An 18,591-nucleotide genomic window follows, 5' to 3' on the forward strand; every position below is an offset into this window, starting at 1 on the left:
CTTTAACTAGTTTTTTAATAGTCATTCAAAGAGAGAAGTAGAGACATATATCTTGATTTTCCTTTAATTTTTTATAAGCTGCAAGTACTAACTGAGAGACCACAGTGTTTGTATGTGATCCCATGGGCAATTATTAATAATAAGTAGGTTATGTAGAATCATGATGTTCCTTTCCCTTTTTAGTTTTTGTCCCAATTTGTATGGTGAGGGGGCAAGGAACCCAGTGTCTCTGTGCATCAGCCACAGACAGCCAGCGGCAAGGTCAGCTGTGTGCTGGAGCCAGCTCACAGCACCTGGCCACAACCTGTTATGCACATCTCTTCCCAATTATGTGACCAGTGATAACATATTGGTAGCTTGGAATCAGCCACAGTGAAAGCACTTACATCACAGGAATGGGCATGTACTACAAATAAGGGTTTTTTAGTAGGGGAGACAAGGTCGCTGAATATTTACTAAAAAGCCACTGAGTATGACCCTAACACATCCTTACCCCCTGTGCTTATCCCAACCGAAGGGTATTTACCAAACACAGAATCTCAAACACAGACTGGCTGTGATTGGACTTTGATGTCTGCCAGAGGGGAAAGAATTATAATAGTAAACATTTCACACGCTGTAATGCTATCTCTTTTGGATAACTGAAAGTGTATTTACTTAATGGCTCTGAAAAAATGAAAGACTAACCCCAAAAAATGAATGTTGCAGACAGATGAGTGAAATAATAAACACAAACTTTGAAAGGTTCGTGCCGAGGAGGCCCACACGTCACTCCAAACCTCCTTGGTCTGGCTATCGGGCCAGAAATGTCACAGACACACGCTGGCGATGGCGCTTGCCAGCGTTTCCTGGGTTTGGCTCAGTCAGGGACACCGCGGATTGGGCTTGACTTCCGATTCCACAAGAGCCATGAAGTAAAGGGATCCCGCAAACAAAACAAAGAACGTGAAAAGGAAAACAGGAAGGGAATTTGACCAACGACTTCAACCCTCAGCAAGGATCCGGTTTTATTTTTATGGCGAGTGCTCTCGTGTCGTGTAGACCAACTCGCGCTCCCTGCTTCCTCTCCTCCCCTCACGTTCCCCTCAGCAAGATTTCAACGCGCAGGTACAGAGCCCATGCCACGAATTCATTGCTTCGGCTTGTGCCAGCTCATGGAGGATCGCTGGCAAGAACCCGGGAACCTGCTTTTGGCGCCCATCAACCTGGCAGATGTAAACCTTCAACTTGCAGCGAAAGCAAAGTCGGTGTGTTTCCCGTGCATCGTGAGCAGAACATACGCAGCGTTTTATCTGCTCCCTGAAGACTATCGCGTCTGCTCAAATGCAGCATAAAAAGTAATCGAGGGGCACCCTGTGAGCTCATTCCGTCTTTGCCAGAGACGCTCGTCCCAGAGCAGGGGCCACGTCCAACAAAGCAGAATGGCGGCCGTCGTCGCCGAAACAGGAAGTCATTCCCTCTCCTCCCAAATTCAAGGTTCTTTCTAATGCAGCATTAACTTCTACCTGGAAACAAAAACTCCTGAGTATTTTACCACAATTTTCAAAAAAAAAAAATGAGGTGCGACTGGATAGAGGCAGCCAGGAATGTCAGGGAATGAGGTACCAGGTTGGGAGGTGTGCCAGCATGAGCCACGATCTCTCTCTTTAGACCCATCAAAGTTCAAAGCTGCCTGGCTGTGGCGCCACATGGGAGCCTCTTTGCTTTTATTGCTCAGCAAGGATTTTGGCCTGCTGGCCTCCAGGGAGGTGCCTACCACCTCTTTATCCACAGCTGGTGTTTGAATACCTGTCCAACTTTGGCCGGCCTAGAATTGTACATATATTCAAAGTCTGTTGAAATGTCTGAATTAACGAAATAGACAAGACCAGGACTTCTCTCTTTAAAGATCAGAGAACAATCGTAAATATTTACTTTGAAGCCTATACTACTCTGCCTCTGCCTGATCAAAGGGGAAAGTGGGCTCTTAGAGGAGAGGGTGGGAAACTGGGACCACGCTTCGGTTTGCTATGCATTGGATCCCTTACTTTGTCTAGCCACGCCCATGTACTTACATATACTGATGAAGAGGGGGTAGACTATAACGGTCATGTCCTTGGCTTCACACATCAGACATTTGGGATTTGAATCCTCGCTCCACCACTTGGTGGCTTGGGCAATTACTTAGAAGGTTAAGTCTCAATCTCCTCATTCATCACATGTGGACAATAACCGCAGATGGATTTGCTGTGAGGAAATAAGTGAGTCAATGCATGTGAAACACTCAGCAGAAGTCTTGTCTCACAGAAAGCACTAAATATGGGTAGCTTTTATTATTACTAAACATATCAAATTCAGCCTCTCCCAACTTATTTGATAAAACAGAATGCCCCCAGGCTACAAGGTAGGGTAGCTTCAGCAGAGGCCCATGTTTCAGGAGGTGCCGGCTGGACTCATCAGTTTATGGACACGGGAGCAGCTTTCTTAGCATCATAGCCTCCTTCTTCTCTTTCTCCCTTCTCTCTCTTCTCTTCTCTTCTCTCCCTCACCGCACTGACACAGAGCAGCGTCCCTTAGCACCACTTGCAGATCTGACCCTGTGGCTTAATACTATTTATTTTTGATTAAATAAGTTAATATTTATTAATACTGTTATTAATATCCTTTTGTTTATTCTGGCTGTGTTTAGTCCTTCCCACATCAGCAGGCAGGGTATTGCCTGGCGCCAATTTGTTTGATTTTCAAAGTGAGAGATTGAGTTAACCTCTCTCCCAAGGGGAAGAAAATCTTTCTTGATTGTTCCCGCAAGAAAGAGCCAGGCTTAGGAAATTCCCCCAAGACAACTAGTTCTGTTTATTTTCCATTTATTGATTTTTTGAGGGCCTACTATGTGCAAACACAGGCCTACCCCTAGGGATACAAAAACAAGTTAGACACCATCACTTCCTCAGAGCCAGATGGCTGAGACTGTCAGTTCATCACTGTGTGTTACTCAAGTCGGGGGGCAATGAGCTAGAAACATAACTGGTGTGAGCGCAACACAATGTGCTCTCAGAACTTGTTGTTCTGAATCATCAGGTCATTGATCTTTCCGTGACTAAACTTCATGAAGTTATAATAAATAAAATCAGACCGGTATGGAAGGCCTACACAGCAAGAGTGTGGAGGCCTGGCCTCTCTAGTCTCTAGGTTCATAGACCGGCCCTGACACCTGGTACATCATCCCAGATAAGTTAACTCACATTTCTCTGTGATTTAGTTTTCTCATCCATAAAACGGGGATAATCATAGTGCTACCTCTTAGGGCCACAGTAAAAATTAGGTGAGATAATGCACATAGAATGCTTAGGGAAGTATTATAGCTGATATTTGAGAAGCCCTGAATACGTATTAGTAACAAAAAATAGTAATTTTACAAAAGATTATTCAAAAATATGTAACTACTCTTTTCACAGAGAAGGTGAAAAGAAGGTGAAAGAAGGTGCTTAACCTTTGCTTACAAAGCAAATGGAGTCTTTAAAACTCTTTAATACACTACATCACTGTTAACAGTACTTCAAGTTGTGGTGTTTCTCATCCTTGGCTGTGTATAAGAATCACCTGGGAAGATTTGCAAACACCCATGCCTGGGCTTCACCCCTAGATATTCTGATTAATTGCTCTGAGATTGGATTTCAGCCCTGAAAATTTTTTAAATCTCTCCAAGTGATTAGATGGTACAGCTAATTTGGGGAATGACTTGAGTTAGAAGAATGACAAGTACAAGTTGATCCTTGATAAATGAAGTTGAACCTGCATGCTCCAATGTTATGTTATTCTTGTGGTTTAGCTTCTAGGGACAATGGGAAGTCAGACTTAAGTAGGTTATTTCGAAAAATGTGGCAGTGAAATCAAATTCCAATTTTCTGTTTGAAATGATCATGTCTAATTGCTAGACTCTCAAAGTGTACTGAAGACCCAGGTTTCTAGGAATATCTACATTTCTACAGTCATTTTTTAAGAAGACAAATATAGGCATGCCTTGTTTTATTGCACTTCACTTGGCTGCACCTTGCGGTTTTGTGTTCTTTACATATTGAAGGATTGTGGCAACCGTGCATCCAGCAAATCTATTGGCACCATTTTTCCAACAGCGTGTGCTCATTTTGTATCTCTGTGTTACATTTCGGTAATTCCCACAATATTTCAAACTTTTTCATTATTATTTTATCTATTATGGTGCTGTATAATCAGTGCTCTTTGATGTTACCATTGTAATTGTTTCAAAGCACCACGGACCACACTCATATATGACAGTGAATTTAACTAATAAATTAAATTCTGTTCTGACTGCTCCACTGACCAGCTGTTTCCTCATCTCTCTCTCTCTCTCTCTCTCTCCCTCTTTTTCTCTCTCTCTCCTAGGGTCTCCTTATTCCTGGAAACACAGCAATATTGAAATGCGTAAATTAATGACCTTACATTGGCCTCTAAGTGTTCAAGTGAAAGGAAGAGTCACAGATTTTCTCACTTGAAATCCAAAGCTAGAAATGATTAAGGTTACTGAGGAAGGCATGTCAAAATAGGGCAAAAGCTAGGACAAATTAGGAATGAAAAGGAAAGTTCATGAAGGAAATTAAAAGTGCTACCCCAGTGAACACAAAAATGATAAGAAAGCAAAACAGCCTTATTGCTGATATGGAGAAAGTTTTAGTGGTCTGGATAGAAGATCAAACCAGCCACAACATTTCCTTAAGCCAAAATCTAATCCAGAGCAAGGCCCTAACTCTCTTCAATTCTCTGAAGATTGAGAGAGGTTAGGAAGCTGAGGGAAAAAAGTCTGAAATTATCAGAGGTTTGTTCATGAAGTTTAGGAAAAGAATCCATCTTCATAAGATAACAGTGCAAGGTAAAGCGGCAAGTGCTGTCAGAGAAGCCACAACCAGTTAGCCAGAAGATCTAACCAAGGTTGCTGATGAAGGTGGCTACACTAAACAACAGATTTTCCATGTAGACAAAACAGCTTTCTATTGGAGGAAGATGCTATCTAGGACTTTCACAGATAGAGGAGAGAAGTCAAAGCCCACCTTCAAAGCTTCAAAGGACAGGCTGACTCTCTTGTTAGGAGTTAATGCAGCTGCTGACTTTAGTTAAGTTGAAGCCAATGCTCATTTACCATTCCAAAAATCCTGCAGCCTTTAAGAGTTGTGCTAAATCTATTCTGCCTGTTCTCTATAAATGAAACAACAAAGCCTGGATGACAGCACATTTGTTTATAGCACAGTCTACAGAATATTTTAATCCCACTGTTGAGACTTATTGCTTAGGAAAAGAAAAAAAGATTTCTCTCAAAATATTACTGCTATTGACAATGCACCTTCCAAGTGCTCTGATGGAGATGTGCAAGGAGATCAATATTGTTTGCATGCCTGCTAATGCCACACCTTTTCTGCAGCCTGTGGATCAAGGAGTAATTTTGGCTTCCAAGACTTATTACTTTAAGTATCCATTCTGTAAGGTTATAGCTGCCACAGACAGTGATTCCTCTAATGGATCTGGGAAGAGTCAATTAAAAACTTTCTGGAAAGGATTCACCATTCTAGATACCATAAAAACATTTGTGATTCATGGGAGGAGGTCAAGATATCAACATGAACAGGTATTTGAAAGAAATTTATTTCAACCCTCATGGATGACTTTGAGGAGGTCAAGACTTCAGTGGAGGAAGTAACTGCAGGTGTGATGGAAATACCAAGAGAACTAGAAGAGGAGCCTGAAGATGGGACTGAATTGTGATTGTGATCACATTTGATCACAATCTCATGATCAAATTTCAACAGATGAGGAACTGCTTCTTATGAGTGAGCAAAGAAAGTGGTTTCTTGAGTTGGCATCTACTCCTGGAAAAGATGCTGTGAACATTAATAAAATGACAGCAAATGATTTAGCATATTAAATCAACTTAGTTGATAAAGCAGTGGCAGGGTTTGAGAGGACTGACTCCAATTTTGAAAGAAGTTCTACTGTGGATAAAATGCTATCAAACAGCATCACATGCTACAGAAAAGTCCTTCGGGAAAACAAGAGTCAATCAATGTGGCAAACTTCATTGTTGTCTCATTTTAAGAAATTGCCACAGACACCCTAACCTTCAGCAACCCCCACCCTGATCAGTCAGCAGCCATCAACATCAAGGCAAGACCTTCCATGAGGAAAAAGATTAGGACTTGCTGAAGACTCAAATGATAGTCAGCATTTCTTAGCAATAAAGTATTCTTAAATTAAGCTATCTACATTGTATTTTTAGATATAATGCTATTGCACACTTAATAGATCACTGCAACAGAAGAAAAGAGAGTGTGGAGATCTCATACCTCTTCTAAATGCCTTGGGCTAGAAGTGACACACACCACTTCTACTGGTGGCCCCTTGGCCAGGACTAGTATTATAACGCTGCCTGACTGCAGGGGGCTGGGAAATCTTTCATGTGCCCAGGAAGAAAGAGACAATGAGATACGGTGAGCAATACTGCTCTTAGCACAGATCCAAAGAAAAATATTTCACAGTGAATTCAAACAATAAGTACATAAAATATGCTACAACCGTGGCATATAACCTACTCATATACATATTTGTTTTCCACATTGAAACACAAATATTCGCAGCTCAATTTAAGCTATTGATAATGTGATTCTGATTAAGATCTAAAGAAGTTTTCCTATATATACCAATTACCTTTACCTAAAAATTTTTGCAAAATCTAGTAATAGAATTTCCACAAGTACAGGAGTTTCCCTCTAAGAATCCAGGTGGCGGGGTAAACTTTGGATTAGCCATCCAATCAATAACCTGCTGTTTATAAAGGTCCCTTCAAATACAGCTGTGAGGTGCTATGCTGGAAAACGGCAAGTTTACCAGATTAGATGGAAACTCTTTCAGAGGTTGGCCATTTCCCCCCAAGAAGCCATGTGCACTGCGCAACCTAAAAGCCATTTGTTTCCCTTGACGTTTGCTGGCCAATTTCTTTGAGAAAACTGCTGTGTGACTGCTATATGTTTCAGACACTGGGTCACATTACTATTGCAGTTTTGCATGTAGCACTCAGGGTTATTCAGGCACATTTTAAATGATCCTAATAGTAAGAAGAGTTGCCAAATCATAGCTTCCACCAACACCCAAACCCCGTTCTGTTGGCTTTCCAGATATGTGTTGTGTAAACATTGAAGACACAAAATAGACAAAAAACAGTCATGGAAATTTTACAATAATAAACAAACACCAAGAGCAGTGGCAAGACGGCCAAATGTCAGTTGAAAAGCTGACACATATTTACAGTGCAGGCAGGCGGTGATTCGCAGCAGAATAGCTCCCCACCTAGGACTGAGGAGGGTGCTCCATTCCCCTTCTGCTCTCTCAAAACAGTGTCTTATGAGACTCCAAGTTCAGCAGAAAACAATGGTTATCTTCCTTCTAACCGACCAAAAACGTATGTTTGATTAGTTCTAGAAAAAAAGGGAAGATAAATAAAAATGGTGAAAATTAAAAACTACATTGAAATAAACCATCAGGACTAATACTGAAGCTTTCCCCTCAATATGTTATCTGTCCCTTAGTCACTACTAACTCAAGAAAAAGGAATTCACAGGCCTATGTCCCCACATACGGACTAAAAATACAATGCCTTAGTTTTACTTCCTAAGTAAGGAAAGTTCTAAGTTCCTTCCATGCCCCTCCTACTAGCACACAGTTGTTTTTTCACTTCATCCACCCATGGGAAACTTCTACAGCCTCATTAAACCAGACTACTAAAGGTCGTTCAACGAATGAGTCTGTGCTTGTCTCTCCCCTGAAATCCAGCTGTGCTTATAGGAACCAAGGACCTCAAAGTGCAAGGATTTTGACCTTCTGCTTCCTAGAAACAGTATGTGGGCCACCCACTCTATAAAGTGCACGTAAAATCTCTACTCTTGAAATCACTTTTTCAGTCTCTGAAGTGCTCGTGTGTTCCTGAAACTTCTATCCCCTTGTCACCACAGATTCTGGCTTGGTGATGTCATCTATTGCCTTGATTTCTGTAATGCTCTGTCTGACCATCTTTATGTTGATGAAGTTCAAACCCTTGGATATGTCCCCAGTCTCTTTAAATATGAAATGTCCTCAATTGAACTCGACATTTTTTCCTTGTTCTAGACATATTTCACTGCCAGGTGACCTGGCCAGAAATCTGACCATCATCTATGACTCCTCCCTCCCATCTTTAATCAATTAACTGTCCAAATTCCTCCTCTATCTATGAGGTTCTCGTTCTCCAAAGTTGATTACTGCAAGAGTATCCTAAATATTCTCCCTGCCTCTAGTTTGGTCCCTTTATGATTCATTTTCTACACTGAAGCCAAAAGTTATCTTTCTAAAATGCAAATCTCACTGTTCGCTTGCTCAAAACTCTTCCATGTTTTTCTCTAGCCCTCTGAATGTGACATAACTTTTAAGCGCCTTTATGGTTTGGCTGCTACTAACTTCTCGTCCACATCACTTGGCGATACTGTGCATCCCCCTAGGTTCCAGCCATACTTAAGTGTTCATTTTAGCTGATATGCCACATGCATCCTTGTCATTGGACCTTGACATACGCTGTTCTCTCAAAATATCCTTCAGCTCCTTTCTTCAAATCTGTCTTTAATTCTCCTCAACCTCCCCCAATTTCATCTGAAAAAACTTCCTCATCCTTTAGATTGTATAGGTTAACCAAAGCCCAAGATTCCTTATCTGCAATGTAGATTAGACCTTCCTCAGGTGTGGCCACTCAGCATCCTGTAGTTTGTTCTTAAGATGTGTTTGTAGCTGACTGTCAGCATTGTAGCCACACTGGCCACCTGGTTCCATGGGTGGAAGGACGGTGTCTGTCCTACTATTGCTCGATCCGCATAGTCTAATACAATATCAGATACATAGTAAGTGTCTAATAATTAGTTATTCAATAAGTGTTAAATGAAGCAGGGTGGATAATTTGACATTCTGGGTCCTATGGAAGGCATATCCCCTTCTTTTAAAGAAAGGAGATAGCTCCTTTCCCTTTTTTGTCTCTTGGTGTACCCTGTAAATGACATCATCTAAGGATAGTCACACTCTCTGCCTGTCTCATCCCTGGAATGAGGTGAACATTTTCTTAGCCTTCCATCTAAAGGAAGAACAAGCTATTGCTTAAGGAAGTATATTATGGGAAGAATATACTACATATAGTGTCAGATGGAAGATTTAAATCTAACTGAGGAACATGACTATGAAGACAGCATAAAAATCATGATTGTCCATTTTCATAGTAGCTGTGTCATCCTCTCTCTCATTTTTTCTCTGTCATTTTCAACACTGTTTTGTTGACTCTTTTCTTCTGTCTCTTTTTTCCTGACCTCTAAATTCAGATGTTCCTTAGAGAGGCATCTATTCATGCCATAGGCCTCCTTGGGCAATGTGCTCCATTTCCTCATTTCCCAAACCCATAGATGCATCTGAATGAAAAGTCTGTATCTTCTATGTTGCTCTTGGGTGGTCAACAAGAAGGTCAGAGGCTACCAGAGTCCCAGCCAGGGACACCTGAGACCATGGCATGCCATGAGGCCAAAGCCGTCTCTCCACAGCAGTGCTGTTGGAGCGTGGAATCTGAGGAGCATTTCAAGGACCCTTTTTGTGTGGATTTTTGTGTTGCACCAATATTTGCTGGACATTTCAGAGCAAATGTCCTACAGGCAACCCATCTCAACGTATCCGCATTATCATCTCCAATGGCAAATCTCCCCTGCGTTTCCTTCTGTCATCTTATTGCCACTCCCAGTCACAAGCCATAAACCCAAGAGGAACTCTTGACAACTACCCTTCCCTCCCCCTCTCTGTGCAATAATTCCACATAACCTCTTAAATAAGTTTTGGTTCTATCCGCTCTCCTGCTTCTGGAATATCCCAGCCACAGTTAGATATTTACCATCTTTGCCTTAATATACCTCAATAGACCTTCATCGTTTTTATTTTAACCCCTGCAACAGCCTCCTAATGGTTTCTTCCTTTCCAGGTTTCCCTGCGTCCCATGTCTCCTGCTCTGGCCATTGTCCTCAGAGCTGCCAGAGTGATCCATCCTCACTCTGTATCTGATGGAGTCACTGTGCTCTCCTCTGCTGAAAATCCTTAGCAGCTCTCTTCAGCAATGGCTCTCCTCCCTATCTATTCATGAGCATCAAGTGGGAATCTTTTTCATAAATTCTGATGACTGCCACCCCCTCAGTCCTGATGAGTCTTCATCCCAGACAGTGGGGTCTGAGCATCTGGGACTCCAATAACAGCCAGAGTTGAAGACCGCTGAGCAGTGTGTGCAATTTTCCCCAGACCAACCCCTGTCCGATTCTCTACACACCAGGCCACATATGTTGTATTCTATCTGCTCTAGTAATGAATATCACTTACTGCACTCGTTCCCATGCCCTCTGCCTGCTCAGACTTCCCTGCTGGATTGATTCTACTGCTTCCACTAAGACCCGCCCACCTACCTTCATTGCCCAATTGACTCCAACTCATCTTTAGAGAAGCAGCTGAGGCATTGTCCCTTCCAGGAAGGCTTCCTTGATTTCTCACCTACCCCACAACTCACCCCTTTCCAAGTCCAGATCCCAGATATGTTCACAACTGCTCTGTTGTGCTCCTGTAGCCTGGCCTATAAACGTCCTTATCATTGCATATGATCATGTTTGACTTAAGTTATACATTTATATGTATGTCTCCCCCACAAGACTGTGATGCCCTGCAATGGCCTCTGTGTATAGGTCAGAAGCCACCAGAGTCCCAGCCAGGGACACCCTGAGGCCTAAAGCCATCTGTCCACAGCAGTGCTGTTGGGGTGTGGGACCTGAGGAGCATTTCAAGAACACTTTTGGTGTGGGTTTTTCAAACTCTAATGTGATAACTCTGGAACTATGTTAAGAAACCCAAAAGAGATAAAATGAGTAGTGGGAGCCAAGAGGAGTGCCAAGCAATTGGAGTTTGATGACATTTGAAATAGGAGATTGGAAACAACCTGGAGAGATTGTCTATACCTAGCTGTTCACTGGCCTTGGCCTCTGGAAGTGGTTAAAGGTATTGAAAAAAATAGAGAGCACAGATTGTGGTGTGTGTGTGTACGACCTGCCTGATTGGCATTGACGAAGATTCTCTCCTTGACCAAACTGCTCTGAGCCCTGTTCTCAACTAAGCCTCAGCCTTGGCCTAGAAAAACTGCAGACTGTCAATGCAAATGATTTCGTGTGTCCCTGCCCCCAACATTAAAAGACTTAAACAAATACTAACATAGTTTCTAACAGCTCGAGACCTTGTTCTTAGACTGAGGGCTCCAGCACCATTAAGTTCCTGCCTGAGAAAGCTCAAAGCTGTCAGAACAATTTACTGTCTTTTCCAGCCAACACCTGAGATAAGGGCCCTCTCTCCCAGTCCCTGAGTGAGGGTAGGAAGCTAACTTTGTAAGCAACAGTTAGCAAACCCAGCTTTCACACGTGGACCAAACCACTTTACTGTGTTTTATAAATGTCCACTTCCTGATTCTGTTCAAGGACCCACCGTTCCCTCTCCCTACTCACTTGTTCGCCCTCTATAATGCCTAGTTGCCTCTGCACAATTTGAAGTTGAGTTCACACTGGACCCACTTCTTCATTGTAATAGTTTATTACTGATTAGCATCTGTCTTTACCACTTCGGCTGGTGTCTGGTTTTGTTTATCTTCAACAACATCTTCGGCAATATACACTCTGCTATCCTGGTGGCTCTGATCCTTGAAGTCAATGTGGCACTTGGGAGGGTGACTGCCTCCAGGAAAAGCTCAGTGGGCAAGAGGACAAAAACCAGCCAAACAATGGTTGCAGGAAGGTTTGGCTCAGACAAAGGCATTGGGGCTGATGTGTTTTAAAGAAAGAATATTTCTAATAGAAAAAAAACACTTGGATCCTCAGTTGGACATTGTTGAAGAAATATTCTCCATGGCAAGGATTTTTAAACAAAGGCAGGTTCTGGTTCCATAAAATTACTCTCTTGCCTTCTTTCCTTTCTGCTAACAAATTTACTATTTTCTAAATCTTTCATTTTTTTCTACCTTTGAAAAACAGTAACTTAAGAAAATTAATTTTATGAGTATCTATACACAAGAAAATGTTAATATAAGAAAATTGATTATATTATTTGATTTAGGAAATTGACTTAATTCATACAATCAGAATTTGTTTATTCTTTAGCCATGTTCTGGCCTTTTAACTAACATGTGTTACCTTGACAGTTATACAGGTAGTTTTATAACACAAACTTATGTCTTAAGGGTCCAGAAAGCAAATTAGATTAAGACAAATAAGATAAAACACACATTAGAGATTCTCAATGGATTTACTTAGATTCATTCACTTAGCATCGATGCATAACACATTCCAAAAGCGAGTGTATATCAAATTTAAAATGGATAATCTTCATTGGGTTTCATAATTGGATTAATAGTCAAACACTTTTCATTGCATACACTTTGGGGGGCATGCATTACATTCCGTATTGATATTTTTATGGAATTAATGTATTGATTATGTGTTTTGATAGAAATAGGGATAATAATCATGGGAAGAAGTAGTGGTGAATACACCTCTTGCTGCTGCACAAAATATATATGATGGAGGATGACACCAAACAGCTAACCTGCGCAGAGACCTAAATGGTACATCTTGGCACATGTGGGTAAGTATAATGTTTATTAATCTAAAAACTGAGAAAATATTATAAAAATAGAAGAAGTAGAAAACCCTAGACAAGTTAAAATACAGAAAAAATTTAAGCAAAGTTATTTGAATCAGGTGATATTTAATATATCAAATATTAATCTTAGTAACTATGTATAAAGTACTCTAAACCCAGGACACTAACCATGCCAAAAGGCAGCAGGCTTCCTCACCACCCCACAATTCTTTGCCAGGATTAGTGTTCTCTGATTACACAGTTGGGCACCCCCTGGTTGCCATAGTACTTTTTTTTATTATTGATATTATAAAAATAACCATTCTCTAAATGATTACACATAGTAAATAAAATTAGAACTATATATAAGTATTTGAATAATTGCAATTTCTTTAAGGGCCACTTGAAACTTCTTCTGTCTGTTTCACAGACCTGCAGAGGAGAAACAAAACAAAAGAAAATATATTTAATAATATGTCTATAGTGCAGCATATTGAAAAGGAAAATTGGGATTTTAATGCTTTCCTCTACTCTGATGAACTTTTCACAATGCCATTGACATTAGAGTACTACTTCTATTAACCATACCTTGCTACCAGTATATCAATTTTTGGTATTTGTATAAAATCCTAATCAGATTAGGATGGCAAAGGAAAATATCCATGTTTCTAGGATATTTTGTGTGTTTTTTTCTGCTTTGAACTGTAGTTATTTAGTATTTGTGATTCACCAATTAGATCGTAAATATTTGAAAGGAGACTATCAATCTCCAAATTATTCAAAGGACCTGAAAGAATAGTTTGTTCATGGCATTTGCTCAATAAATATTTATTTGATGGAAGTGGGTAAGGGAGAGAGGGGAAACCAAGCCCAGTCATTTCTACATATAGTTTTCCTTTTTCTGGAACGCTTTTCTTACTCTAACCAACCCCAGTGAATTCCTTTATCTGATTAATTCCTATTATCTCATAGGTCTTAACCTTAAATATCACTTTCCCTTGACCCTTTGACTACTAGTCAAGGGAGAATTCTCCTGCTGCATGTACTTATCTCATCCTGATGCCTCAATAATAATCATCATCAGCATTTTACATACATAGCTGTTCATCCTGTGTCTTCTTGACAATTTAGTAAGTTTCATGATGAGAAAAACTACAAGAGGGTGCTGTGTCACCCGTGATAACTACATGTGCTTTTCTCTGGCATAGTTCCTGATCCATTGCAGGCTTTTATTAAATATGAATCATGTAAATGATTTACTCAGTTAGAGCTCTTGAAGTGAACAGCAGTTTGCCTATATGTCATACCAAGATCATTTGACGGGCGGAAGACAAGAACCACATGACAGTTGTGTGCCTATAGTGATAGAGTTACTATATGGAAGAGATACAATTATTGTCTGTGACACAAAAGGACAGAACCAGAAAGATGGTATCTATAAGGATTCAGACTTTGGAGCAAAATAAGAGAGTAGTTGCTTTTAAAATGAGTTTTAAAGCAACATGCTTATTATGAAAGTATTCTAGATAAGCAAAGAGCTATTATCATATCACACAGAGACAACCACTGATGGCAATTTTGTTTATAACCACTCAGACAGTATTCTGTAGGTGTAAATTTATAATTGTGTATGTGTCTGTGCATTATATAGAACAAAAATGATTTATATGTAATATTCTGTTTGTGGCTTTCTTTTTGTATATAAAATATTAGGAAAAATTTCCACATACATATAGAGAGAGATAGTATCAGAATATATATATATGTATGTATAGTTATATCTCATCCTTCATAATAGATTCACAGTTTTCCATTACACAGATTGCTATAATTTTTTTAATCATTCCTCTTTCATTGGTCATTAGGTTGTTTCTATTTCTTACATGCTTTCAATGTTTATTGTAAAACATCTTCCATGTGTTATTACAAAACATGTGGCAATGAACATAAGATTCTGATGGTAGCTACATGGTGGTGCATTGCAGAAATTATTTCATTAGGTAATGTCCTAACACAGAATTATTGGGTCAGTGTATGATTAGAGCAGAATAAAATTCAATGGGTGGTCAAGGAAGGCAACAACATCACCATTACTCAAGGTGTTCATGCAGCATCTAGATGACCATGTGCTGGGGGTATTGCAGAGAAGTCAACATCAGGTTGAGAAAGGAGTACATGGTTCTAAAGTTCTTTCCAATTTTGATTCTGTGATTCTAAGAGTGCTGAGGGCAAACTCAATGCCTTTGCTTCTCTCTGGGATGTACTTGAGAGAAGATACAGCAATTTTTTTTGTCTTTGCATATCCAGTCCATAGCGTAGTCTAATGTCCATGGATGTGAGATTGTTCTGAGATGCTGTAACTCCAGGAGATACGTAATGGTGTCATACAGTGCACAGGCCGTACAGTGGGGGAAAATGATTTTCGTGTCATATCTATCTAGAATATATTAGTTTTCCTATCAGAGAGAAGGAGTTTAAAATCCCCATCCTACCATGTCAGCATGGGAGAATGCAGACTAAGTGAGGACTGTGAGATTAATAGAATATCACAAATAAAGGGAAAAAAAGGCAACATTATGCAGAGTACTTGAAACACTTGGAGGGAAATCTTTTCTCATTAGAGGTCATGAGGGCTATGTATTAAAAAATATCTGAACTTAGAGCAGTTGTAGCTAGTACCCATAATTACCTGACATGGGTATGATATTAAGCCCCCTGAGCAAACATACCAGAGTAGACCAGTGCAGGACAAGAAGAGCATGGAACACAAAGAAGAAGGTCGGCGGAACCTGCACAATGAGAGAAAAAGAGATAATATGCTGGACCAGGAAAAAATATCTATTAAACACCATTCCCTAGTGGTTTAGCCAATTTCTAGTGAAGATTAACGGAAATTAATATCAAAACTGCATTTATAGTATGTGGTGAGTTACAGTTATATATGTTAACTGTTTAATAGCGTGTATATCTCTCAGTCATATTTCCATTTAAACTTTTGTTGATTTTTCTAATAAAATCTGGGGTAAAATGCCCCTGCACATAGTGTTCTGGATATATTTGTAGACTGTGGGAAAACCCCCCCTAGATCGTAGTCATAATTCTTATGCCCAGCATGTGTTAGCCCTAACACAGCTTATTCAGCCCTGGATATATACGTGTTATGTATGCATTGTGATGCTAAAAAATTTATATTAACAAATTAGTACCATTATCATGAAGTTATGAGATTTACACTTACATGAGGTAGTATATATACATGCATATACACTATATTTGTAATGTTTGGAGAGTAATATTACTTCTTAAATGTAATTTCCCTGCATACATCCCTGAGGCAGAAGAGTAGAATGTGAGCCTATCTCTGAAGGAAGGGAAAAGTAGTACCTAGTGAGACAATGGGACATGACTATTCCAGTTCAAACTAGTGGCAACATAAAACAGGGTAAAAGCAGATGAAATAAAGAAATCAAGGGAGATAAGCAACTCCATGTGTCTTAAAGAGAAAGGAAATAGATTAAATCCAAATTTTCCAAAGCATCTCTTGCAACACTAGCTCTACAAGGTATTAATGTAGGTGATTTACAAACTAATGTTTCATTGGTCAAAGAATTTTGGACAGCATACTATATCTGCTTTTTAGAGAATCAAAATACACAACAGCATATTAAAGGCTCTTAGAAGTCCTACAATAGAGAAAACTACTTAAAGTGATATCTACCAAAGCTATTTAATAATATATTTTCATATAACACTCATATTTTTAATTCTATAGATTATTCATTGGTAAGTGCTGTTTCAACTAGAGTGATGAGGCATATTAATTTAGCTGTTGTTTCATGTAATTTAGCATCAAAATAGAAAAAGCATGGATTCTGTATTCAGCTAGACCCGAATTCAAATCTTTGCTCTACCCTTTCCTATACATGTGACCTTGAGGAAGTTAGCATCTCTTGGCATCCTTCACAGAGGATGGTTATAAGCAAAACATCTTTGGAAGTACCATTAAGTGATGGGCATTTAATAGTTTTACGGTATTAAAGTTTAGATAAACAGGAATTACAAAAAACATTTGGGTTGAAGATGGTGATTGTATATGAAAGGTGGATGCCGGATACAGCTGGAGAACTTGGTAAATTTTTAGAAATCTTACAAATAGAAAGGTTTGGAAAAATAACAATGATGCATTTATGTTTGAGTATTCTTTGCCACCCACAGATATTAAAGGTGCAGGGAGCAGCTGAATTAATGTTCTGTATTAGTGGTTCCTAAATTGTAGAGTGCAGCAGAATCACCTGGAGGGCTTTTTAAAACACAGGTAGCCGGGCTCCAACATCAGTTTCTGACTCAGCAAATCTGAGTGAGACCCAAGGAAATTGTGTTTCTTACTAATTCCCAAGAGATGTTGATGCTGATACTGCTGGTTTGAGGACTGCACTTTGAATATCGCTGTTCTATGTAGCATGCACTTTAGGCTGAAGGATGAAGCCAGCTGTGCAACTGTGGTCTGACACACTTGGAGACAAAGGAGTAATCAAGTGTCTGGGTACCAAAATAAGGGTAGGTTTAATAGGAAATAATTGTAAGGGTAAGAGGTTTGGGACAGATAGTTGATTATAATAACATAAAATTTTAGAGTTAGATGCTATTTCCCATTTGACAAAAAAAAAAAAAAAAAAAAAAAAAAAAACCACAACCCTAGGGGATCACTAGATTTGAGAAGGCCAAGGAATTATAATGGTAGAACATTGGGTCAGTCACCCAAGTAGGACTTAAAATTTCCTGATGACAGGAGTTGTGTTAGAAAGGAAAATGGTGAACCGGTTGTACACATCTCATATGAAGGAAAAGAAGTGATTGGTAGGATAATAATGACCAGGAAAGGACCAGGACAACACAACAAATGTCATGAGCCTGAAAAGAAAAAGAATTTCAGGTAGAATGTTGATGCTACCCCTTGGCTTGGCATATGGCAATTGAGAGGAGAGGCTTCCCCTGAGGGAAGCTAACAGGGACACAGGGTCTTCTAGGAAGAACTCATTTCGAATAAGACAAAAAGGCATATAGAGTATTCTTTGAATAACATTGAGGAACAATCAGTTTGCAAATCTAGTTCCAGTCCCATAGGGCACAGTACAAAGATCTGGGGAATATATCAACGGTGGTTAGCCCTACGAATACATGAGAAGATTTTATTTTGCTAGGGGTAGTGGGACAAGGCAAAGTGGCCAAGAGTAAAAGGAATAAAAGATAGAGTTAACTGATCTCAAGTCTCTAAAATGAACTTCGGCATAACATTCCTCTTGCTGGGAAACTACTTAGATGTCTAGCCTGTTACCGCTTCCTTCTGCTTTGAACTAGGACTCCCTACACTGGGGATAGCCCATGATTTCCCATACTTGTGGGAATATAAGAAATAAAGCAGCCTTGGTGGGGGAAACAGCAAACAAGTAAGAGAGTAGCCATCAAGTCTGGAAGTGGAGACTCTATATATCTATACACACAAACACATTGGAACACTTGAGCACTTCATTTCTTCTTGAGGATAATGCACTAGGGTACAGTACAGGTTTATTCAATAAAAACAGCAGCACAATCACCTGAGGCAATGCCTCACAAATACATGTGTAGGGATTGAAGTAAATTCTATGTTAATGCACCATGTTCATTGCAACTCTAAACTATAATTGCTGCAGAGAAACAATACATCGAACATATGATGATATGTCATTGAACATATCCTATTTTGTAGCAAATATCAATAAACCACTTCTTACATGTATGTGTGTTATGTTTTTAAATGTTATGACTTTCCTGAATAATCAGAAGACAAAGATAGAGACTTAGGCTTGGCCATTTCTTGAGAGATCTTTAAAAGTCACTTAGCCAATT

The 18,591-nt window shown here is 39.7% G+C and overlaps 1 protein-coding gene across 1 annotated transcript in view; it reads right to left on the reverse strand.

Annotated features, from left to right (window-relative positions):
- Positions 1 to 1,361: 1,361 nt before the first annotated feature.
- The window catches only part of LOC105825360 (chromosome unknown open reading frame, human C8orf34), a 403,699-nt gene continuing 386,469 nt past the window's right edge, over positions 1,362 to 18,591 (reverse strand). The window contains exons 12-14 of the mRNA XM_012663110.1: positions 15,432 to 15,491; positions 1,789 to 1,880; positions 1,362 to 1,505 (exon numbers count right to left, since the gene is read on the reverse strand). Coding sequence (XP_012518564.1) covers positions 1,362 to 1,505; positions 1,789 to 1,880; positions 15,432 to 15,491 — 296 coding nt within the window. The remainder of the gene's footprint in view (positions 1,506 to 1,788; positions 1,881 to 15,431; positions 15,492 to 18,591) is intronic.

This window comes from Propithecus coquereli, unplaced genomic scaffold, assembly GCF_000956105.1.
Source record: "Propithecus coquereli isolate 6110/MARCELLA unplaced genomic scaffold, Pcoq_1.0 Scaffold8, whole genome shotgun sequence".
In the NCBI taxonomy this organism is placed as follows: domain Eukaryota; kingdom Metazoa; phylum Chordata; class Mammalia; order Primates; family Indriidae; genus Propithecus; species Propithecus coquereli.